At 35.2% G+C, this 20,324-nt stretch overlaps 1 protein-coding gene across 4 annotated transcripts in view; it reads left to right on the top strand.

Moving 5' to 3' along the window:
* LOC131063264 (uncharacterized) overlaps positions 1 to 19,930 on the top strand; it is a 37,823-nt gene extending 17,893 nt beyond the window's left edge. For all 4 annotated transcript variants that reach the window (XM_057997052.2, XM_057997050.2, XM_057997053.2 and 1 more), the window contains 2 exons: positions 19,256 to 19,470; positions 19,563 to 19,930. In XM_057997052.2, coding sequence (XP_057853035.2) covers positions 19,256 to 19,470; positions 19,563 to 19,655 — 308 coding nt within the window. In that variant the 3' untranslated portion in view covers positions 19,656 to 19,930. The remainder of the gene's footprint in view (positions 1 to 19,255; positions 19,471 to 19,562) is intronic.
* The last annotated feature ends 394 nt before the right edge of the window (positions 19,931 to 20,324 follow it).

Below are 20,324 nucleotides of genomic sequence, written 5' to 3'. Positions count from 1 at the left end.
AATCACAGAAGGAACAAAAACACAGGAAAAGTATGTTCCAAACGATGAGAGCTCAATAATCTCCAAAAATGTATCGTCAATAATAATCCTTCTTCTTCTTACAAAAAAAAGAATGAACTCAACCTTTAATAGGTCAAGAAACCCTAAAAGGGAAAACCTAGGTTTGCACATAATAATTAATAAAAGAATTAATTATTATGCACTTAAAGTTAGCTTAAGTGTAAAAGAGATAAAGGGAACTTAAATAATTAAACAAATATTGTTTAATTAATCAAGTAAATACCCGAATACTCTAACAAAAGCAAGGAATACAAAAGAAAGGGAGCCATCAAAGTAGTTAATTAGTCCACTTAAAAAATAAATAACCGATACAATTTAAGTAAAATAGAAGAATATTTAATGAAACAAAAATAACCAACTTCACCAATGCTAGCAAGCACTAACTATAAGAATTGGCTATGAAGGTAGCCACCCAAGATCTAGAGGCCTAATGGAAAGCACAATAACAAGAGATAAAAAAAGTGACAAGAATAAATTGTATTTTCATCAATGATGCAAAGAATTGGACAAGACAAATGTACATAGGAGACCCTTTGGTTATATAGCCAATGAATACAAAGGAGAGAATGAAATAATGACAAGTGTCGTTATCTCATGACATGATAACACCACAAAAGGTGGATCACCCACCAAAAGTGGAAAAGTGCAACCAAGTAAGTGGATATGATAAAGTAATAACACGATAAGTCCACCTAAAGTGGAAATGCTCCAACCAGTCATATGAAATTCCCTAAGTAAGCTTAAGTGATGTGTAATTAGGACCTAGGTGAGAAATAACCAAGGTCAAACTCCTTAATTACACCAACACTAACATATACTTATGCATACTCTAGTAAGACCTCCAATTGATTTTACATAGATATCACCAACCCAAAATATAGAGTTGGAAGAAGAATTCACCAACAATGTAAAACAAGATTTAATTTTGTAATGTATGGAAAGTTAGGAATTAGGGTTTCACTAAGTAAATCCACTAAATAGCCCAATTTACCAAATTACATTAAAAGAGGGTTGAACCCAATAGATCTAGGCTCGATCCCAATGGGGAAAGGTAATTGTGAAATCAGATCAAAACAATGAATTATTGAAGTAAATTGACAGATCAATAAGCTACAGATATCCCACTAAGCCACAAATTGGAACTAGGCAAAAGAAGATGTCTAGAACCCATTCTTAAAAGTTTGACCTAATTGTTTTGGGACCAATTAGTACAGATTCGCCCTGGTCCTCTGAAATTTTCATCATCGAAAGTTGAACCTGTTCATCACTATCGACTCTGCCAAAATCCCCAAGTACAACTCTGTACCTTTTTTTGCACACAGAAGGAAAGGGAAACATGTTGGGAATAGGGGTTTGCCTTAGGTCAAACACTAGTTTTGAGATTAACTATGAAATTGAATCGACAAATGTAATGAAAGTGTAATGTCCCTACCAGTTAGGGATCATTGTCCTGCAAAACAAATTGTTAGAATACAACATATACATCAATTTGTCACTAAATCATCTTGCAATTTAAATTTAAGATTACTTAATTAACATTAATCACGATTCTTATCTATAAAAAGGATACGATGCCATACAAAGTATGTCCTTAGGCGGTTGTGAGGCTCGCCTTCTTGGAACCACTCTTGGTCCCAAGCCATACAGGAAAATGAAGGTGAATTCGATTCCTGTCTTGGATGTAATTTCTTACATCCAAGCCATCCAGGAACCAAGGTTTTAATTTGATTCTTGTCTTGGGTGTAATTTCTTACACCCAAGCCATCCAGGAAATCGAAGGTTAATTCGATCCCTATCTTGAGTGTAATCTCTTACACCCAAGCCATCCAAGGCAGACCATAAGTCAATTCCTTGCCTTGGGTGATGCACCTCATCACCCAAGTTCATTAGAGGGGACCGGCCAGATCCGTCTCTTCTTGGATTAACTTGTCAACCAAGCCATTCATATATATGCATATAGATCATCAGTATATATATATATATATATATATATATACTGCCAACCAGGGATTCGTGTATCCCTCCATTAGGCTTAAGGGAGTTCCCCCCCTATGGCCTTCATTATTTAATCATATTTATATTGCATTTGACAATTTTATTATTATTTCCATTTCGTAATTCACATTATTAACATATATTCTTAACTATTCCTTAATACATATTTGTTAACATATATTTTAAATATGCCTAACTATCACATATTGTTATTAATTTCATTAATCAAACATGTTCATTCCCTAATGTGTTAATCTGTATATTGTATTCATTAATGAAGTAAATAACATTAACATGCTAATTACCTACGTTCTTTGATATTAACATATTACTTATATTCATTATTAAAATAAAACAAATTGTAATAGCATGCTGACCCTTATATTCCATTTACATATATTAACATATTATTAACATTGCGTGAAAAACACATAACACGTACCCGTTTGCACGCAGCCAAGTCTCTTTTTCTTTCCACCACTGCTGGTCCTCCTTCTTCCCCATCCTTCTTCTTTCCACTTGTTACTTGTATCCCGTGAGGGGTTGTACCCCTTCACAGTTCCCTTCCGCATGAAGGGGTGCAGCGGTGATCATAGCCCAGGCTGTGATTACCGTCGCACCTCTTGTGCATAGGTAATCGGGGGGGTGGGGGGGGGGGGCATTAAATGCGTTAGTGAAATTCGGCAAGATCATACTCAGAGATGGTTTAGGAAGACTGAAGAACAATCATCAGATGGAAATGCACCGGTTACTTATCCGGCAAAGGAGGTTGCTCCTGCACCGACAGGTGGCTCATCTGGTAACTGAGGTAGATACCTTAGGGGTAGGAAAAATTCATGAAGATGATGCATATGCCCCGGGAAGAGGTTCCAGACATTGGAGATGCTTATCCGGCATGGATATGTTCTATTCGAGATCCGGTATCTTTCACCGACAGTCATTAATGTCAATGGAATATTAGGGTTTTTCTCGGAGGTTAAAAGGTCAAATTCACTTTATTATTGATCACCTTGCATTCAGAGCAATTTCAGAGTGATTAAGAGCGACTAAGAGCGATCAAAGTCATTTTAGAGCAATCAGTTTTCTTCTTGAGTGGTTTCATTGGCGACTGGAAGAATTTGTTAAGGGTTTTCACCGAAAGCGATCAACAGGTATTTATCTTTAAACATGGAAGCAGAATAATCATCTATTCATATCTTTGTTGCAAATCCGACTATAGTAGAGGTCAAGGACCGCCCCAGGCCAATTTTCAAGTGGTATCCGCATGTGGCTACCTTGGAAGATTCGGTTGGAGCATTTTCCCGTGTTTCGGAGGGAGTTCTCTTGAAGATGTTAGGGCATACATACATTGTCACATTGAGGACTTGGGAACATCTGAAATAAAGGGCATGTACATGAGTGAGCTGATGGGAGAATCTGAAAAGATCAAACCGACATACAAACACATTGAAGACTTAGGGTTTACCGACATCTTGACATCCCGGAATTCGAAGATGAGATAATTAGGTATGTTTTGAGTAGAGTACATGGGGAGTTTATCTGGTTAGATAGACCTTACAAGATCACTAAGGAATCCATCGGGGCTATCACTGGTTTACCATCGGTTGGGCAACATCTAGATAAGAAGGTTTTGAATGATTATGTCAACAAAATCACCGATGCGACATCTGATAGGAGGTCTATGAGAATAAGAACTATTACCGACACAGACATCAGATTCAGTAGCATGATCATCAGGTATAAGGTAACTCAGTCAAACTGACTGAATTCTGTTTCCAGTTCCTGCATTTTCACTACATACAAAATGATGAGAGAGAATGTGAAATTGGATCTATGAGGTTGGATGTTAGATGAACTATTAATAAACCTAGGGAAGATTAAGGGTGAAAAGAAAGGAACCTTCCGGTATGGCAACTTAATTGTTTGCTTAATGCTATTTTTCATGAATGACACACCCGGTTTTGGGAAGAGGCAATGGGAATTTGATATCCCAGTAGGGAGACAATTGAAATAGTCAATTGCTACTTTAGGCAGTCAGAGAGATGATAAAGTATGGGGATATTTTAAGGCATTCCAGAAATCTATGAAGTCTAGGGAAAGGGTTCCTAAGCATGTTTTTGAAAAATATTCAATTGACATATGCTTCATGGTGAAGAAGGATGAAACACTTATGGAAGCGGTTAAACCCCAGAAGATTTGGATTGAGGAAATGGGCTATGAAGTGGATGCACATATTCTTGAGGCTTATGAAAAAATGTTGATTGATGCACCTATTGATGAGGTAGAGAAGCCCCATGGTGTTGCAAAACAAAAATCACAAGAGGTTGAAATAGAGTTCAACCAGAAGAAGAGAGATAAACAGGAAGGAAAGGATAGCAAATTTGTTGAGAAGGTCTCAAAGGACATCAAAGCATTAATTGACGTTGTCCCGGAGAAAGGCAGGAAGAGGAAAACTCCAGAAGTACACATTGAGCCTGTTACAGTAGAGTCTGAATCTAAGGATGACACACCCTTGGCATTCAAGAGGATTGTAAGGAAGAAAACTGAGGAAACAAAGGTAGAGGCTAAAAAGAAACATGTTAGGAAGGTTACATTCAAAATATTGGCACAGAAGCAAGCACCAAAGGCAACACCTTTAGGTGCATCTAGTACTGCAAGAAGGAAGAAGAAGAGTGACATTGTTCTGGCAATTCAATCTGGTAATGTGACTATCATTCCACCAAAAACTTGTACAGAGTTAGTAGATGAAATCACTAAGGATGACATGCTAAAGAATGTACAGTTTTATTATGAACACCTAGAGGATGATGAGCAAAGACAGGTAAAGGAAGCAGTATTATTATATTTGGATGTATATAAGAAAGCCTTAATAGAAATTGAAAACCAAATACCGGCCGAATTATATAATATGTTAGATGCTAGAAGACTGTCAGCAATGCAAGAAGACAAGCTTATTAAAATTCAAGAGTTGTTATTTGTTTGTGTTACTATTGCTCCAGAGGAGATGGAAAGGACACTTGAGGTGACAGATAGAAAAGTCTTTAATAGCAAACATAGAATATCCAGTATGATGCTAGGAAGGGTAAATGAGATAATAAAGGAGACTCAAAAGGCATGGGTTAAGTTCTTTGGAGAGAACAAAGGTTTCTTTACTTCACCGGAATCAAAGGCAGACACTATAGAAACCCCGGTTGAAGGAAAAGGAAAGGGGATTATGGGTACTTCACCCTCAGTTTTAAAAACATTAAGATAGTGGAAATCAGCCCCCAGTAGATACAAATGTACAGACAAATGTTGAGATACCAGCTAATATAGAGAGTGAAAAAGTTAATGATGTATAAGCTACTAATATTGAGGATAACAGTCCTCTGGATACAAATGTACAGGTTGAGGTTACAGTTCCTATAGAGGAACCGCCAGTTACATAGATTGCACCAAGTGGCGAAGCCACCGGTGAAAGCGAGGAAGCTATAAAGGACAAATCATCAAAGGAGAAGAAAGGGGAATCCGGTAGAGAACCGGTAGGTGGTCCATCATTGTTGTCAATTGACACCTCGTAGGTTGTAAAGAAAAACATAACAGAGATGAGTCCTACTGAACTCACGATGATGGCAACACAAAAAATAATGAAGGATGGATCTATAGATAAAGGGATTATTGATAAGTCAATCACTGTTTTACACAGACTAGTCCCGGAGTGCAAGATTGACAATGGAGTGAGCCCATCCAGCAAGCTTAAGATAATTACTGAGCATATTTCAAAGGATTTTCAATCCTTACAATATATTTCAAACCGACAAGCACTAGAGAGGTTCACTCAGGCTAAAAGAGTTGCATTTGATCAGGTATTTGAATCTAAGAAGAAGAAGATTGATGAAAAGCTGAAACTAATAGATAATTCTTTGAAGAAGTGTACAAATATTTATAGGGTATGTTGTAACACATATATACTTACAATTAATGTGGATAAGAAGATAAAAGAATTTCAGGAGAAAATTGCAAATATAGCTAATTCTTTTGATGGATTGATTTCATTGACTACATCAATTGATGGTCAAATTTTGATTTTGGAAGCCCAAATTTATGTTCTTGAGAAGGAAAGAGACAAAATTATAAGAAGAGCTAGAAGTCTGAGAGGCTTGGTCAGTCCCCAGTTGGATTCACTCAGTGTACATAAGAAAGAATGTATGGATATGGTTGGAAAGCCCACACCGATAGAGGTAAGTGAGAAAAAGTCATTTGCACATATATTAAATGGACTTGTATCCATTTCCGGTACCTTCAAAAATGGTTGGGATACTTATCTTGAGCTATTGGAGAAGGCTTATCCCAAAATTTTGAAATTTGTTAAGCTTCGGTAAGATATTTTTGGGATATTCATTGTACAGTTTCTTTTGATCTCTGACATTCTTTTCAGATTTTTTTATGGCATTGATGTCAAAGGGGGAGTGATATAGATGTGAAAAATAATAGGAGTTGTATACATTAGGGGATATATGGAGATATGGAAGTATGGAGTATTTTGCATTAATGAATATTCAACTTAGGGGGAGCAGGCAGGATGAAACCGACAAATGAAACCTTGACCATTTTTCACATGAGTGTTGCCATCAATGCCAAAGGGGGAGATTGTTGGCAATTGACACTCAACTGGTTGGTTTCACTATGTTTTCATTGATGGCAACATGGTACTTTGTTCCGACTTCATGTTTTGGTTCAGTTGTGTACCGACAGGTACTTCACAGACACTACATCGACACCGACACTGGCAGGACATAAGGATTTCTTTGGTTACCAACAATGCAGACCGACATGGTTTAGAATATGGTTATCAGTATTGGAGGCTAACATCTCTTGGATCTGGCATCAACAATTGTTTTTGATATTCATGCATTTATGTTATCTAGCCGACATGTAATTATCTTTGTAAGTCGACATAAGGCATGATAAGTTGTATAGGATATATAGGTCAGTTGGATTATATCATTTTGAGATAGAACATGTGATGGCTATGTGAAAGTGATATAATATGAAATATATCAGAGAGATTATGTATGTGAGGATATTTATGTAAGGGTTATTCCGGTAAAGGGTTTAGGGTTTCAGACCGGAACAGACAATGCTTAAATCAACACTGTATTCTGGCATAGAAGATGCTATCTTAGCAGTTCAACACTTCTCCGGATTGTAGTCTGGATTTATATGCAGTCAGTGAGGCTCCATTTTTTATTGAGCAGTGTGCTCTAGGCTGTAAGTCTTCCTGCAAGTGCAGGTCCCTTATATTTTGTAATATCTCTTCATATGACCAGTGGATTGATATTGTGGGTCACAAATCCCACTGTGGTTTTTCCTCTTTGAGGTTTTCCATGTATAATTTTGTGTGTTATGATTCTCATTTATGTGATTGCCTTATTGGTTGCTTTACTTCTTTCAATTATGTATGTACTGGTATACCGGTTGATGTATGCATGTTTTAATAAGGCTAAAATAGATAATTCTAGTATAACACTGATTCACCCCCGCCTCCCCCTCTCTCAGTGTTATTGGATTCCAACATTAAGGACAAGACAATGGTTTAGGCCTCAAGAGGATGTTGGCAAGTTAAGAACCTCAAACAAGATAAACCAATAATCATTAAAAAATTATTGTACCAATAGCAATTAGCATCAAATGGTACTTCTTACTACATATCAAAGGGATATCCCAAAGAAAAGGGACACATCTCCCTACACACACACACACACACACACACACATACATACACATATATGTATGTATGTATGTATGTATGTATCTCTGTGTGTGTGTGTGCACACATATGCATATGTATGCAATACATATGCATGTACATGTACATATACATATATATATAGAGAGAGAGAGAGCGTATATACGTATACGTATATATATATATATATACGTATACGTATACGTATACGTATACATACATACATACATATATATATATATATATGTATATGTATATATATATATATATATATATATGTATATATGTATATATATACATATACATATATATATATATACATATATATATATATATATATATATATGTATATATATGTATATATATATATGTATATATATGTATATATGTATATATATATATATATGTATATGTATCTATATATATACATATGTGTATATATGTATATATATATACGTATATGTATATGTATATGTATATGTATATATATATACATATATACACATATGTATATATATAGATACACATATATATATATATATATATACATATGTATATATATATACATATGTATATATATATACATATGTATATATGTATATGTGTGTGTGTGTGTGTGTATACACACACATATACACACACACACACACATATATATACACACACACATATATATACATATATATATATATATATATATGTATATATACATATGTATATATGTACATATGCACACTACCCCATCCAATATAATTTTATCAGCCCAATTGTCTACAACTAGAGTAACAAACTGATTCCTTTTAATTTTTCTTTTTACTTACTAGGGTCCAATCCCTCAATAGGAACGTTTTCAACCTGACTCATAGATTGATCATTTGTTTGTAAAATGGATTGGATGAAGGAAATCAGAGTATTTATGTATTTTTGTAGCACTAAATTCTTTTATACTTTGAGCTTGACTTGACCCTTTTCAATAGGATACACATAGAGAATTTTGCGTGGTAGATATCTCCTTTGACTGTAGCAGGACCCTTATCTATTCTACTCAAGTTGAAGTTCAATTATGTAATTTCATTTTCATTTTTATCACCAATGGGATTTGCAATCTCCAAGAGCCTATGACCTAAAACTGGATCAACAATCATTCTAGACATCCTTCTAGTCTTTTGGGGAGTGGGACCTCCTTGCAATATTTTAGCCATGGTGTCTATTCATGTGTCTGGAATAGATACATATCTCTTTTTATTTTCCACGACTCTCTTCAGCCATGGGGGCGAGGCAAAGACAAATGAGCTAGGAATAGTGGTTGTTACATTCATTGATGGTACATGTGCAAAGTCAGTAGAGACAGAGTCACCGAGTAGGGAGAAATCATAATTATCAAAAAAAGCATTAGCAATGTTATCTCCACCAATCTATTTGAAGATAAGAGAAACATCTTCCTAGGTATCACCCATAATAGTTGACATGTTGTCTGAAGTGGGTGTGGTAGGAACATAGACTTCTTTGTTTTCTTTTCCTTTAGAAGAGGTTGATGCATCCTCTTCACATGCAGATTTAAGCTTTGCATCCTCTGGTTGTTCTCCTTCTCCTCAAGATTGAGAGTTACTTCTCTAGCGTGTAGGAGTTGAGATGGTTGAGTTTTTAGATGTGGTAGGATTCCGAGAAGCATTGTGTTATTGATTCGATGTCACTTTCTACGTGGAGGAACTAGTGCATTCTCTCACCTTCTTCTCAATCCATTTCCTTGTCCTCTCCAAGACATGCAGAGTTATGCTCTCAATATCTATGTTATTTTTATTTAATTGAGATGGCTGAAGAAGAGGAACCGAAATAGTATCTTGATAAATTTCATCAATTACCTCAGAATGGTCATCAACCAAACCCTTCGAGATAAACAAAGGAAGCTCAAAGGCCTTAACTTGATCCAGTGTTAGCCTCATGTAACCCCGTTTTTGTACCTCCCTGGTGTTTGAGAAATCTTCCCAATAATCCTCTAATCAAGGTTGTTGCAAATATGTTCTAGCTCCATCAAAATAAGCATGAGCATAGCCTTTACTATTGTAATAGGGCCTAAGTGACAAGAACTGTAAATTGAATTTAGCCAAAAATTTACCTGCCAACCTGGCAACCTCATTGCTTTTGCAAAAAAAAATAGACAGGGAAATGGGAAAAGAATGCCCTTTCTTTTTCATGTGTTCAACATACTTCACATTCACCTTCACTATCTGGTGGCAAACTTCCAGCAAGATAAAGGAATCTGAAACATACCTGGGCATTTTGTATGGAGTATCCTCATAACCTCCAATCCTTAGATATAAAAAACCATCAAATTGAAAAAGTGACTACCAAATTGAGTTATCAGAGCTATAGCTTTTGAGGATAATCTCCTTTCAAGCGAGCCTTTGATTTTCTTAATCACTGCCCACAATAAAGCATTATTGACACAAAGATAATCTTTCAATCATGGTTTCCTTTGCAACTGTGGAAAAAATAAAATATGGGTGTGTCTACAATTGAAGAACTTAGGGTTTACAACCCTGGCTAGGACACCTCTCTATTGGCAAGGAATATTTCAGCAATGAGCACATATGAAGAGTTGCTCCTCGTCGATAATTAGCCAACTGCTTATGCAAATGTTGGCTCATGTATAAATTATCGCCACCAATAAGAATCATAAATTGACACATCCAGAATGGAAAATCTTTCGCCTTAGTTCTCCCCACAACCCAATGTAAAAGGCTAATGGCATCAAATATTTCATCTAGAAAATGTTCTCTTTTTAATACTAAAGGGAGCTTTGATTTACCTTTCTTCTTAGCATTTAACTAGCTACTTCTAATTCAACTTAGGCACCATTCCCTTTTGTCTGAAAAATAATGCAGCCCATACACAACAAACACATTTACAAAATGTTCTCGTTTGAGAAGCCTCAACATTTGAGACATAATTTTGGAGCTGATTCTAACAAGCCTCAAACTATTGAAAGTTCAAATTTCACAAGTTTCAAGGTGGTAGTGATTAGCACAAGAAACAACTAATTCAAGGCAAGGAACAACATGTAGGAAACTGCCAACTTTAAGGAGGCCACTCTCGGTGACATTTTTAGCAAGAGGGGAGGTAGAATCTTGTCTCATTCTTCTTTTAATGCCATGCAAACTCACATCACCTTGTTATGTGTCTGCTACACCTTCTAAACCATTTTCTATATTGGAAGGCATGAAGGAAACAAGGGTTCGAAGCTAGTGATATAAAAGGCAATTTACAAAAGTCTTTGAGATGCCAATGGGTAGAGGATGAACATATACTAGAGTCTCACTAAAAAGACCCATGAGGGGATTCTTAATTTACCACAACGGTCAGGTTAGTTAGTAAGTTTCACCTTATAATTCAATAAAAAGAGAAAAAGAGAAGAAATCTCCCAACCTGACCTGTTCGCATGCGCCTGCAATCTCCTCTCGCCACAAAAACTTGAAGTCTCTTTCTGCTAGATCTTGAGATGGAATGAATTATTTTGAAATGATATTAACTTTAAAGAGGGAGCATTAAATTCATTTAATTTTGGCAGTAGTGTTATCTTCATCCTCTTTCAAATTCGTACAAACATGCTTGTATTACTTTCACCGCCTAATCAACAATTAGTGCTTTGTACTTACAAGTACTTCGAAATGACCGCTCCTTAAGGGTTGAAAAGTCTTCTAAGTCAGGACATCAATGTCTTTTTGAACTTAAGAATCATCAATGACAAAGGCATTAGGGTTCAAGGAACTACCGACGTCCCGACTAGAAAGACAAAGCTGACACAAAGGCTTTAAACTAAGGCATTCTAAAGCATAGTTGGATGGCCGACAAGCTTAAGAACTCAAGAATCATACAAATAAAAGAAGGTAAGGGTTCAAACTACACCTGATTGATCAACACATAATCTTTTTTTAATACATCACCGACAACAAGGACTTGAAGCGGGGAGAGGTTGGGTACTCAATGGTTCTAAGAATTCTAGTACCATGAGTGCCAGGTTCATAAATTTGAAAATTGGCCAACTTGGCATCACATTTGGACAAAGGGACGACTAAGAGACATGACATAATAGCAAACAAAGGTGGGGACATATTAAAATGGAAGCTCAAAACAAGAACTTGCCTTCTAAAGAGGGGGGAATGAAATTTTCAAAAGTCTGGGGTAATAATTATGAAGTTCATAAGGCCATAGATTGCCCTCAGCACCGCAAAAAAGTGATGGTTGCCCAATAAGAAGAAAATACCTAGTTAGAAGAAGTTGAATCTAATTCAGGAGAGAACTTGGTGTTGAAAAGATCATTAATATCTAGGGACAAAAACACCCCTAAATTCGATTCATAGATGGTGGATCTACTAACAATCTGGTGAGTATAGAAATGGTTGATAAATTATAGCTTGCTTGCATTAGAAGAATCATAATGTGCTTGTAGATAAGTCTAATCTTTTTGCTTTAAAAATTGATCAATATGAGTATGAAGCTCTCTGTAATGTGGTGCTGATAAATGAATGTCATTTGTTCTTGGGTAGGCCTTGGGAATAAGTCTAGAATGTAATCCATCAAGGTAGAGAGAATACCTATGAGGTTCAACATGGAGGAAAACTATCTTAAAACCATCAAAAGAGGAAGGAGAATTTGAAGTGGTGTCTTTTCTAGTGGAAGCTAGATTTCATCTTGAAGAGAAAAATAGAATTCTAGATCATCCAAGAAAGAAGTTGAAGGCAAATTTGGGAGCAAAGGCGACAAAAGAGTGAAAGAGAGAGGTATAATAAAAAATTGACATGAAGCTACAATAAGATTCAATTGACAAGATTATAGGTAAACCTCAAAAGTTAGTCGTTGAAGTATCAATTGATTGTAATGAGGTTGAAGGGAATAGTGAATTGTGGAGATATGCGCGTGATCATAAACTATTTTCCAGGGATGTGATTTATTTTGGTTAAAAGTGACTAACTAACTCAATATGAGGTAAATTATGTGCAGCGTGATTAGAATGAAGGAAAGATTTCAATTCTATTAGCATTTATCCTTTGGATTTTGCATTAGTGACTTTGCATAGTTTTATTAGTCCAACTGTATGGTGGAATTAACATTGGACTCCTCACTCCAGGAAGACTTAGGTTGGGAATTTTGATAATGGTTCAAAATTGTGTCAAGGAATCCCAAGAGACTACCTTGGTGACAAGTCTACTGATAATTATGCTTCCTCATATTGGTAGCAATGTTGTTCGGTTCTTTTGAACCAATTTTTTTTTGGAAGATAATGTAACCAAAGATTCCCCAGACTAACATCTCTATCAATTTCCTACATTTCTTTTTTAATGCTCCCTTTTTTTGGCTTGTAGTTGTTGCCTTTTCTTTTTTTTTCCTTTTTTTTTTTTCTTCTTGTGGTGATAGTTCTATTTAGGGTTGTTGGTAGTGGTTAGATATAGGAGTTTTTGGTGTGAGCTATGATAGATTGGAGGTAGATTCCAATGCATTTTTATTTATTTTTATTCATTTTGCTAAATGATGAAAGGGATCGACTATTTGCTCATGTTTTGTTTTATTTTTTGCAAATCCTGTTAAGAGTTGTTTGTAGGAAAAGGCTTTATTTACATCACATGATGGTGGAGGTGCTTATAATTTTGGATCTCATGTTGTGTTTATGTGTTGAACAATATATTGCAATATATTGAGAAGATAGATTTGATGAAGCAAGTGATGGTTAAAGTTAGAGATACTCAAATAATTATTGCACCACCATCCATCACTTGTTTTCTTCAAAAAACTTCAAAGAAGGAATTCCTCAAACATGTGGGGACTAAGTTTGATAATTCTTTTATTTTGTTAGATAGGATGTTTGAAGCATAAGAGTGTATATAGTTAATGATCGCCAATCAAAATTAAAATAGAAATAATGTTGATGGCAAAACTGTCAAACAAAGGATTCTTGATGATGATTATTGGTCCACTGTGAGATAAGAAATTGTTGATTTATTATTAATATTTTAATTATTATCTCTAATTTTCTAATTTGTCATTTGATTTTGAGTATATTTTTTGTTGAAACTTTTTGTTTGTAGATACGTTTGTTCTTTCATCTCACTTGTAGATGCCTTTATATACGTTGATGTAGTATCTTCTAGTGATATGGAGTTTTATGAAACATTCGACATCATGCTTGGGTGGGTGAAATAAAAAATTTGTAATAGGGATCCTAATTTGGGATTATATGAACAACACATTAAGTCCATTATAATATATGTCTATGAAACACTATGAAGACCTTGCTTCACATGGTATTCTTTACTTTAAATTACAAATGACATGCATCAAAGGATTGGAGGTATTCTCCTTGTGATAATGAAGATGTGAAAGAAAGGTTAATGAAGGCATTTTGAAAGATGTTTTCAAGTGAGGATTCAATTATACTTTACTCACAATGGTTGTCTTTTACCAATCTTCATGGTCCAGCATTCAACAAATCAAAGGTGAAGAGAGCTACATTTGCTCAAAATAATCTAATTAGATAGTGGACATGACACGAGGATACAACAAGATTAAAAATGTGTGCCATCCACTTATTTTCACAAGTTGTTAGTTCCCTTTTTGTGGAGAAAAAATGGTCTATATATAGCTTCATCCACTTTATCAAGAGAAATAAGCTTACCTCTAGATGATTGAAGAAGTCAGTGGTTGTTTATAATGCCTTAAAATTTTAGGATCATGAAACTTTAGAGCATTGATATAATCCCATCTTTATGTTCCGATATTGATCCTAAAGAAACCACCTAGATGGACGAGGAGGAGGCACAAGAGAAATGAGTTAGGGTTAAATTAGATGATGCAACCACTTATGATGGCAGTGACTAAGAGGAAAATTATGATTTTGATGCACAATGTTGGCAAATATCAATTAAGGGAAACACATACTTTTTTATTTATTGTCATTTTTTAGTTAAAACTTGGCCTTTGGGCATTTTGTTGTATTTTTAAATTTTATATAATATATTAATATATCATATGCACTTTTTTTATTAGTAAAAATGTCTCAAGGGATACATACCTACATATAACAATCTAAAAAAGTTAGTTTAAAGGCTGTCAATATTGCTTCATATTCAATATTATTCAAAATATTATCACCAACTATAGTAACTATTAAAAAACTATTCTAATTTATAGAATGTCTAGTCATGCTTGGTTATTAGTAATGTCTTTGTCTTCATCTTTTGTATCTATATTCCTCACCTCTAGTGCAAAGGACTAGTTCACACTTGTTGCAAGATCACTACCAAATATTGCTTTTAGGAACTCAATTCCTAACCTAGCATGAATATTTTAGACATCATCATCTTCCCTTAACAACTTTGATAATAAAGGGCACCCATGAACTTGTGTATTATAGATTGATTAATTGCCAAACACTAAACCTAGGATGAAACCAACCCTAAGACCATAGCATCCAGAGTTTGTTTCATTCTATGACACCACCTTGACTTGATTAACAATTCGACAACCTTCCTTATCACCTCCATAGGTTCCCCAACACCTACGGGAACCACCAAGAACATGGAGGATGCATATTTATTAACTCTATATCAATGAGTCAAACACACAAAAAAGTGTCCCCCAAAACCATTTTTACCACATGCAACATGACCATCAAACTTGTTTTAAAAAACCTTCTTTAACTTATCATTTGTCACCTCTCTCATGAACACATTTTTTCTTAGCCTTAAGACACATTGTGGAATCCATCTTCTCTACAATGATAAAGTAAACAAAAAATGTAGGTATTTTAATCATCCTTTTAAACCGCCAATGAGTTGAATTCATGATTAATGAAATTCCCTTTGCTCATTAACACCATGTAATAGGATTAAAGAAAAGCATTCCAAACTAAAGTTGATATTTCTCCATTATGAATTTGTTAGATTCAATTGATTTGTCAAGGATAAACTATCGAGAACTAAATGTTGTTAGATGTGTGGGTAGTTGTCATAATATTAATTGTAAGACATGTCAATCACCACATTGGCTAGCACATCCACCACATCATTGGCCTCATGATAAACAAGTTCAATGAAAAACTCCACGTTGTTCTTGATCAATTCCCAACAATGAGACAACATGTACTAAGTTTCCAATTGGTTGTGTGTTTTTTCCTTGAGGCATTGACTATTAAATGAGAACCCCCTCGGTTTGGATTTTTAAAAACTAATATTTTTGGAAATGTGAAGATCAAGTAGAATTTCTTGTGCCTTGACTTTTGTTATTGGTTCCCTTTGGAATTTTTCTAGCCACTACCCCAACCATCCTGCCATTGTGTTTTCTTATTATGCAACTTGCCCCTAATGGATTCAGGTGTTCCCTTGAGGTCCCGTCAAAGTTAAATTTATGCTACACCTCCTCTAGGAGAGTCTATTACACATCTACTCTTCCAATACAAAAGAAAGAACTCTTCGAGCCACATAAACAAGGGGAACTATTAATCCAACATAGACTTTTTGAATCACAATATCTCATATAATGAATGAACTATCCTTGAGTAATTGATTTTGTGTCACGTTATTAACCACTTCAACAATACCATTCTTTAATTTGATGAGGAAAATATATCATATATGTACATTGACAATGATTTATGAAAGCAAATAAATATTCACATTTGTTAATTCATTCCTCTCAATTTAACTCTAATGATGTGTATTAATGATCTATAATATATACAATAAATGATTTATCAATATTATCGTATAAACATTTAAAATTTATGAGTATTTTAAAAAATTTCCCTACATACATAATTTGTTCACTTCTTGTTGTCATTTATAGTCCCTTGTTATCCCATGCCAAAGGCTTGATGGAGAACATAGCAAAAAACACAATGATGATATTTTTGGGATCCTCCAACAACTATACCAAAACTGGAAGGAATTGTCTCGCAACAACTCTATGTCCAATATAAGAATCAGAATACACCATTGATCATATTTTCAATTATTTTTAATTTTCAATTAATTAAAAAATAGATCAAAAGTGCATTATGATCTTTCTCATAGAGTTATTATTTTCCAAATGCTGAATTTTGTGGCTGCTTGCAACTTCGAGTAAACCCTTGTGATGAGAATTAACCAAATTCTTGATAACTAGGCGCATTTCTTGAGAGAAATCCATGATGCCCACATCCTTAATGAGGTCCTGAAATTCTGCTCATCGTCATAACCGACTGCCCAAACATCACATTCAGCAGAATCCCCAGACCCTTCTCAAGCTGACGCATTTTTACCTCTATATATTCCACTGATTGCACTATAAACTCATCCAACAATCACACATCGGAGGGGTTTAAATCATATACACTAAGCTTACACTTCTAGGCTTAAAAATGTTAAACAATCAGAATTGACTGACATTTTCTAGGATTAATATGTTGCTTAGGGTGTGTGGTCACACTAAGATTACACTTCTAGACTTAAAAGTGTTAAACATTGAGAATTGACTAACATTCTCTAGACTTAATATGTTACTTAATGTGTGTGGTTTAAAACTGGCCCACATCTACAGCTACCACTTTTGCCATAAAATCAACTGAAATTGATGCATGGGAGGGAAGTGAGCCTTTGTCCTCAGTTAATTCACCATCTAGAAGACATTCTATTATCTTCATCATAAATGGGTTGAAGCAATGAAAGATATTTTTCAATCTATGACAAGATGCATTGCCTTTATGAAGACGGTCCCTGGGTGATCCCATTCCTCTACCAGCCATGATATATATAGAACCCTAAAGCTAGCCACACACAGTATGCTGTTAGTACCGAAGAGCTTGCAAAGAGCAATCCAAAACACCAGAGACACAAAAGTTACAAACAGAAAACGCCCATTTGTTAAGCACCATTCACCTAACAACAAAGAGATCAATTTAGACAATAATACCAAGAGTATCAAACTGACACTTGAGTTTACACGCTCGATGCCAGGAACCCCATACAACCAACCTGTCTCCTAAAAAAAGGCTTAAAAAATGAGAGCATCAATCTGTCAAATTGATCAGGATTCATACTACAAGAAAACCACATAAACCAAGATACAAAACTGCTCTGATGCTAATTTGGTCCATAACTAGCATAGATGTTCCATAATTGACTCATCAATATAAATCCTAACCTGTGTCAATCTGATTAACGAAAATATGTTTGTATTCACCTAAGGTTTATGCTTAAGAAAACAATTCTGTGCTTTAGAATTGCAATGTGTAAGTTCTTGAAATGTTGTAGTGACTTTATGACATTAATTGAATGCCAAAAAAAAAAAATTGAAACATGTAAGAAAACAAAACTCCTGAAGAGTGGGGTTATGCATTCTCATGCTACAACCTCAATGCAAGATTTACAATTTACAAGCTGATTTGCCTCAATGAGATAGAACTGGGGTTTGATGGAACTTACTTCTACAGAAACCCAAATGCAAGAACTCCTGAAGAGTGGGGTTGTGCCTCCTCATGCTACAATCTCGATGCAAGACTTACAAGCTGATTGATTTCTCCAACCCACTTTACTGCACCTAAATTACTCGGTTTGCACATACATGCTGCAACTCCAAAACTCTGAATTAGGATGATTTGCATTACCCCCAAGGGATGCATATTAAATATTTACAAGATATTAAGAATTGAACTGAACAGAGATCGAAAATCAGGAGAGGCTTCAAAAAGATGGAATTTCAAATATTCAGGCATCTTTGGATCCATGTGAGCCTGCTATTTTGTCTTATGCAGGATAGGTTGAGATAAACAAACAAACCTGGATGATCCTGTTCTGTGAATCTGTACAGGACTGGTTTGACTGCATCAGAACATGCTTCACACGTTCAGCTGCAGTCAATTCCATCAAATATGGACTACTCACATCTGGCTATGGCCGTAGGGTGTCCGGTTCACCCTTGAATTCCATCTTCTTCATTTTGCCCTGCACTGGCATGCAAATTTGTGTGTTAGGAGCAAGTAAGAGTATCAAGCACCATAGTCATACAAAATGGTAAATGAACTTAGTGACGTTGCTTGAATTCCATTAAAGTGTATTCATTATCTGATTCAGATAATCAAACCTCACAAATCAATCTTTCTCTAAAAATATAGAAGAAACTTCTTCATTTTGATTTCCAAGTCCTAAACATAACTTATTTAAAGGTTGTATATTGGTGACCATGAAAATGTAAGTTCTATGTTTAGAGGACATATGCAAGATATAGCTAGAAATCCTAATTCTGTTACGAAATATGGAATCAAATTAAATTAAGAAGGCTTATCTGGGACAATTATTATTAGAGGCCTGATTCATAATGGCGTATGCAATATGCATATGTCAAATGGGCATAAATAAACTAATTTCAATCAGCTGCAAGTTTGGTATTGATGAAATGTTAGGGAATGGGTTATTCATAAATTATGTTGTGTGCTGAATTCAGAAGCCAAAGATGAAGCAGGGCCCAAATTCATTCCTTTCACTGGAGTTGGAAGGCGAGTGGATGGGAAGACTGTTCAGAATTCTGCAGGACCTGTAAGTGCCTCTAGATCTACAAAATCCACATTCCAAACTACAAGTGGAAACTCGTCAGGCCTAAGATCCATGTCTTCTGCTGCTGCAAAGCGGACATCAGACTCAAATGATGCTCAAGAAAAGGTAATTGCTTTCCTTTAAGAGAGGAGTTGAAAACCTGGTGTTATTGAAGTTTAAAATTAAGTTATCTGAATTGTTGCTCTTCTTGCTGTTAGGCTTCTGCAATGAACCTCGGCAGAGATGAGGTACCGAAGGAACCATCAAAGTTCCAGCCTTTTACTGGCAAGAGATATGTATTGAAGGGTTGACAAGAAGATGCATCGAACAATTTTATAGGCAATCTATGCATGAATCTTGAATGTCCTAAAGATGTTGGCATGCTATTTTGTAAATGCCTATGATTCATATGAATATTTCTGGACTTAAAATTCTGTAAAAAAGAGGGAAAAAAATGGATTCATCTCTATTTTTGCACAAAGACTAATAACATGAGACATAGATGCAGGATTGGTGATGTGTTTATCATATAAAAGTCGAGACTAATGGGAATAGAGTTGATAAAAGTGTTACAAAAGCAGGTTCACATTTACTGTAGTTTGAATTGGCAATTTCATTTGCTTGGTAAATATTGGATGAATTATAGGCTACCTTTAACACAGTGTGGGATGAATGTTTGATATTCTGATTTCTGAAGATTTGTCAACATGGATTAGACTCAAATACACCTATCAAAGGTGCAACACGACTTGCAAGTGGCTGCTCAATTTATTGATCTTTTTATTGGTGAGAGGGATATGAACCTAGGTCATGCTTTGCAAGTGCCCATGATTACCATTACACCACAATTCCTTGAATTATCTAAAATAAGTATATAAATCTAAATGTGTATAGGGAGTGGCTGATGAACTTATAATGCTTTGTAATTAAATGTTTGAAATGTCTCCTTTTCAAAATTCAAAATATTCAAGTTGTAAAAG

Source organism: Cryptomeria japonica, chromosome 9 (genome assembly GCF_030272615.1).
Source record: "Cryptomeria japonica chromosome 9, Sugi_1.0, whole genome shotgun sequence".
In the NCBI taxonomy this organism is placed as follows: domain Eukaryota; kingdom Viridiplantae; phylum Streptophyta; class Pinopsida; order Cupressales; family Cupressaceae; genus Cryptomeria; species Cryptomeria japonica.
Note: the sequence above shows the minus strand (reverse complement) of the source record. Positions and strands in the feature narration are given on the sequence as shown.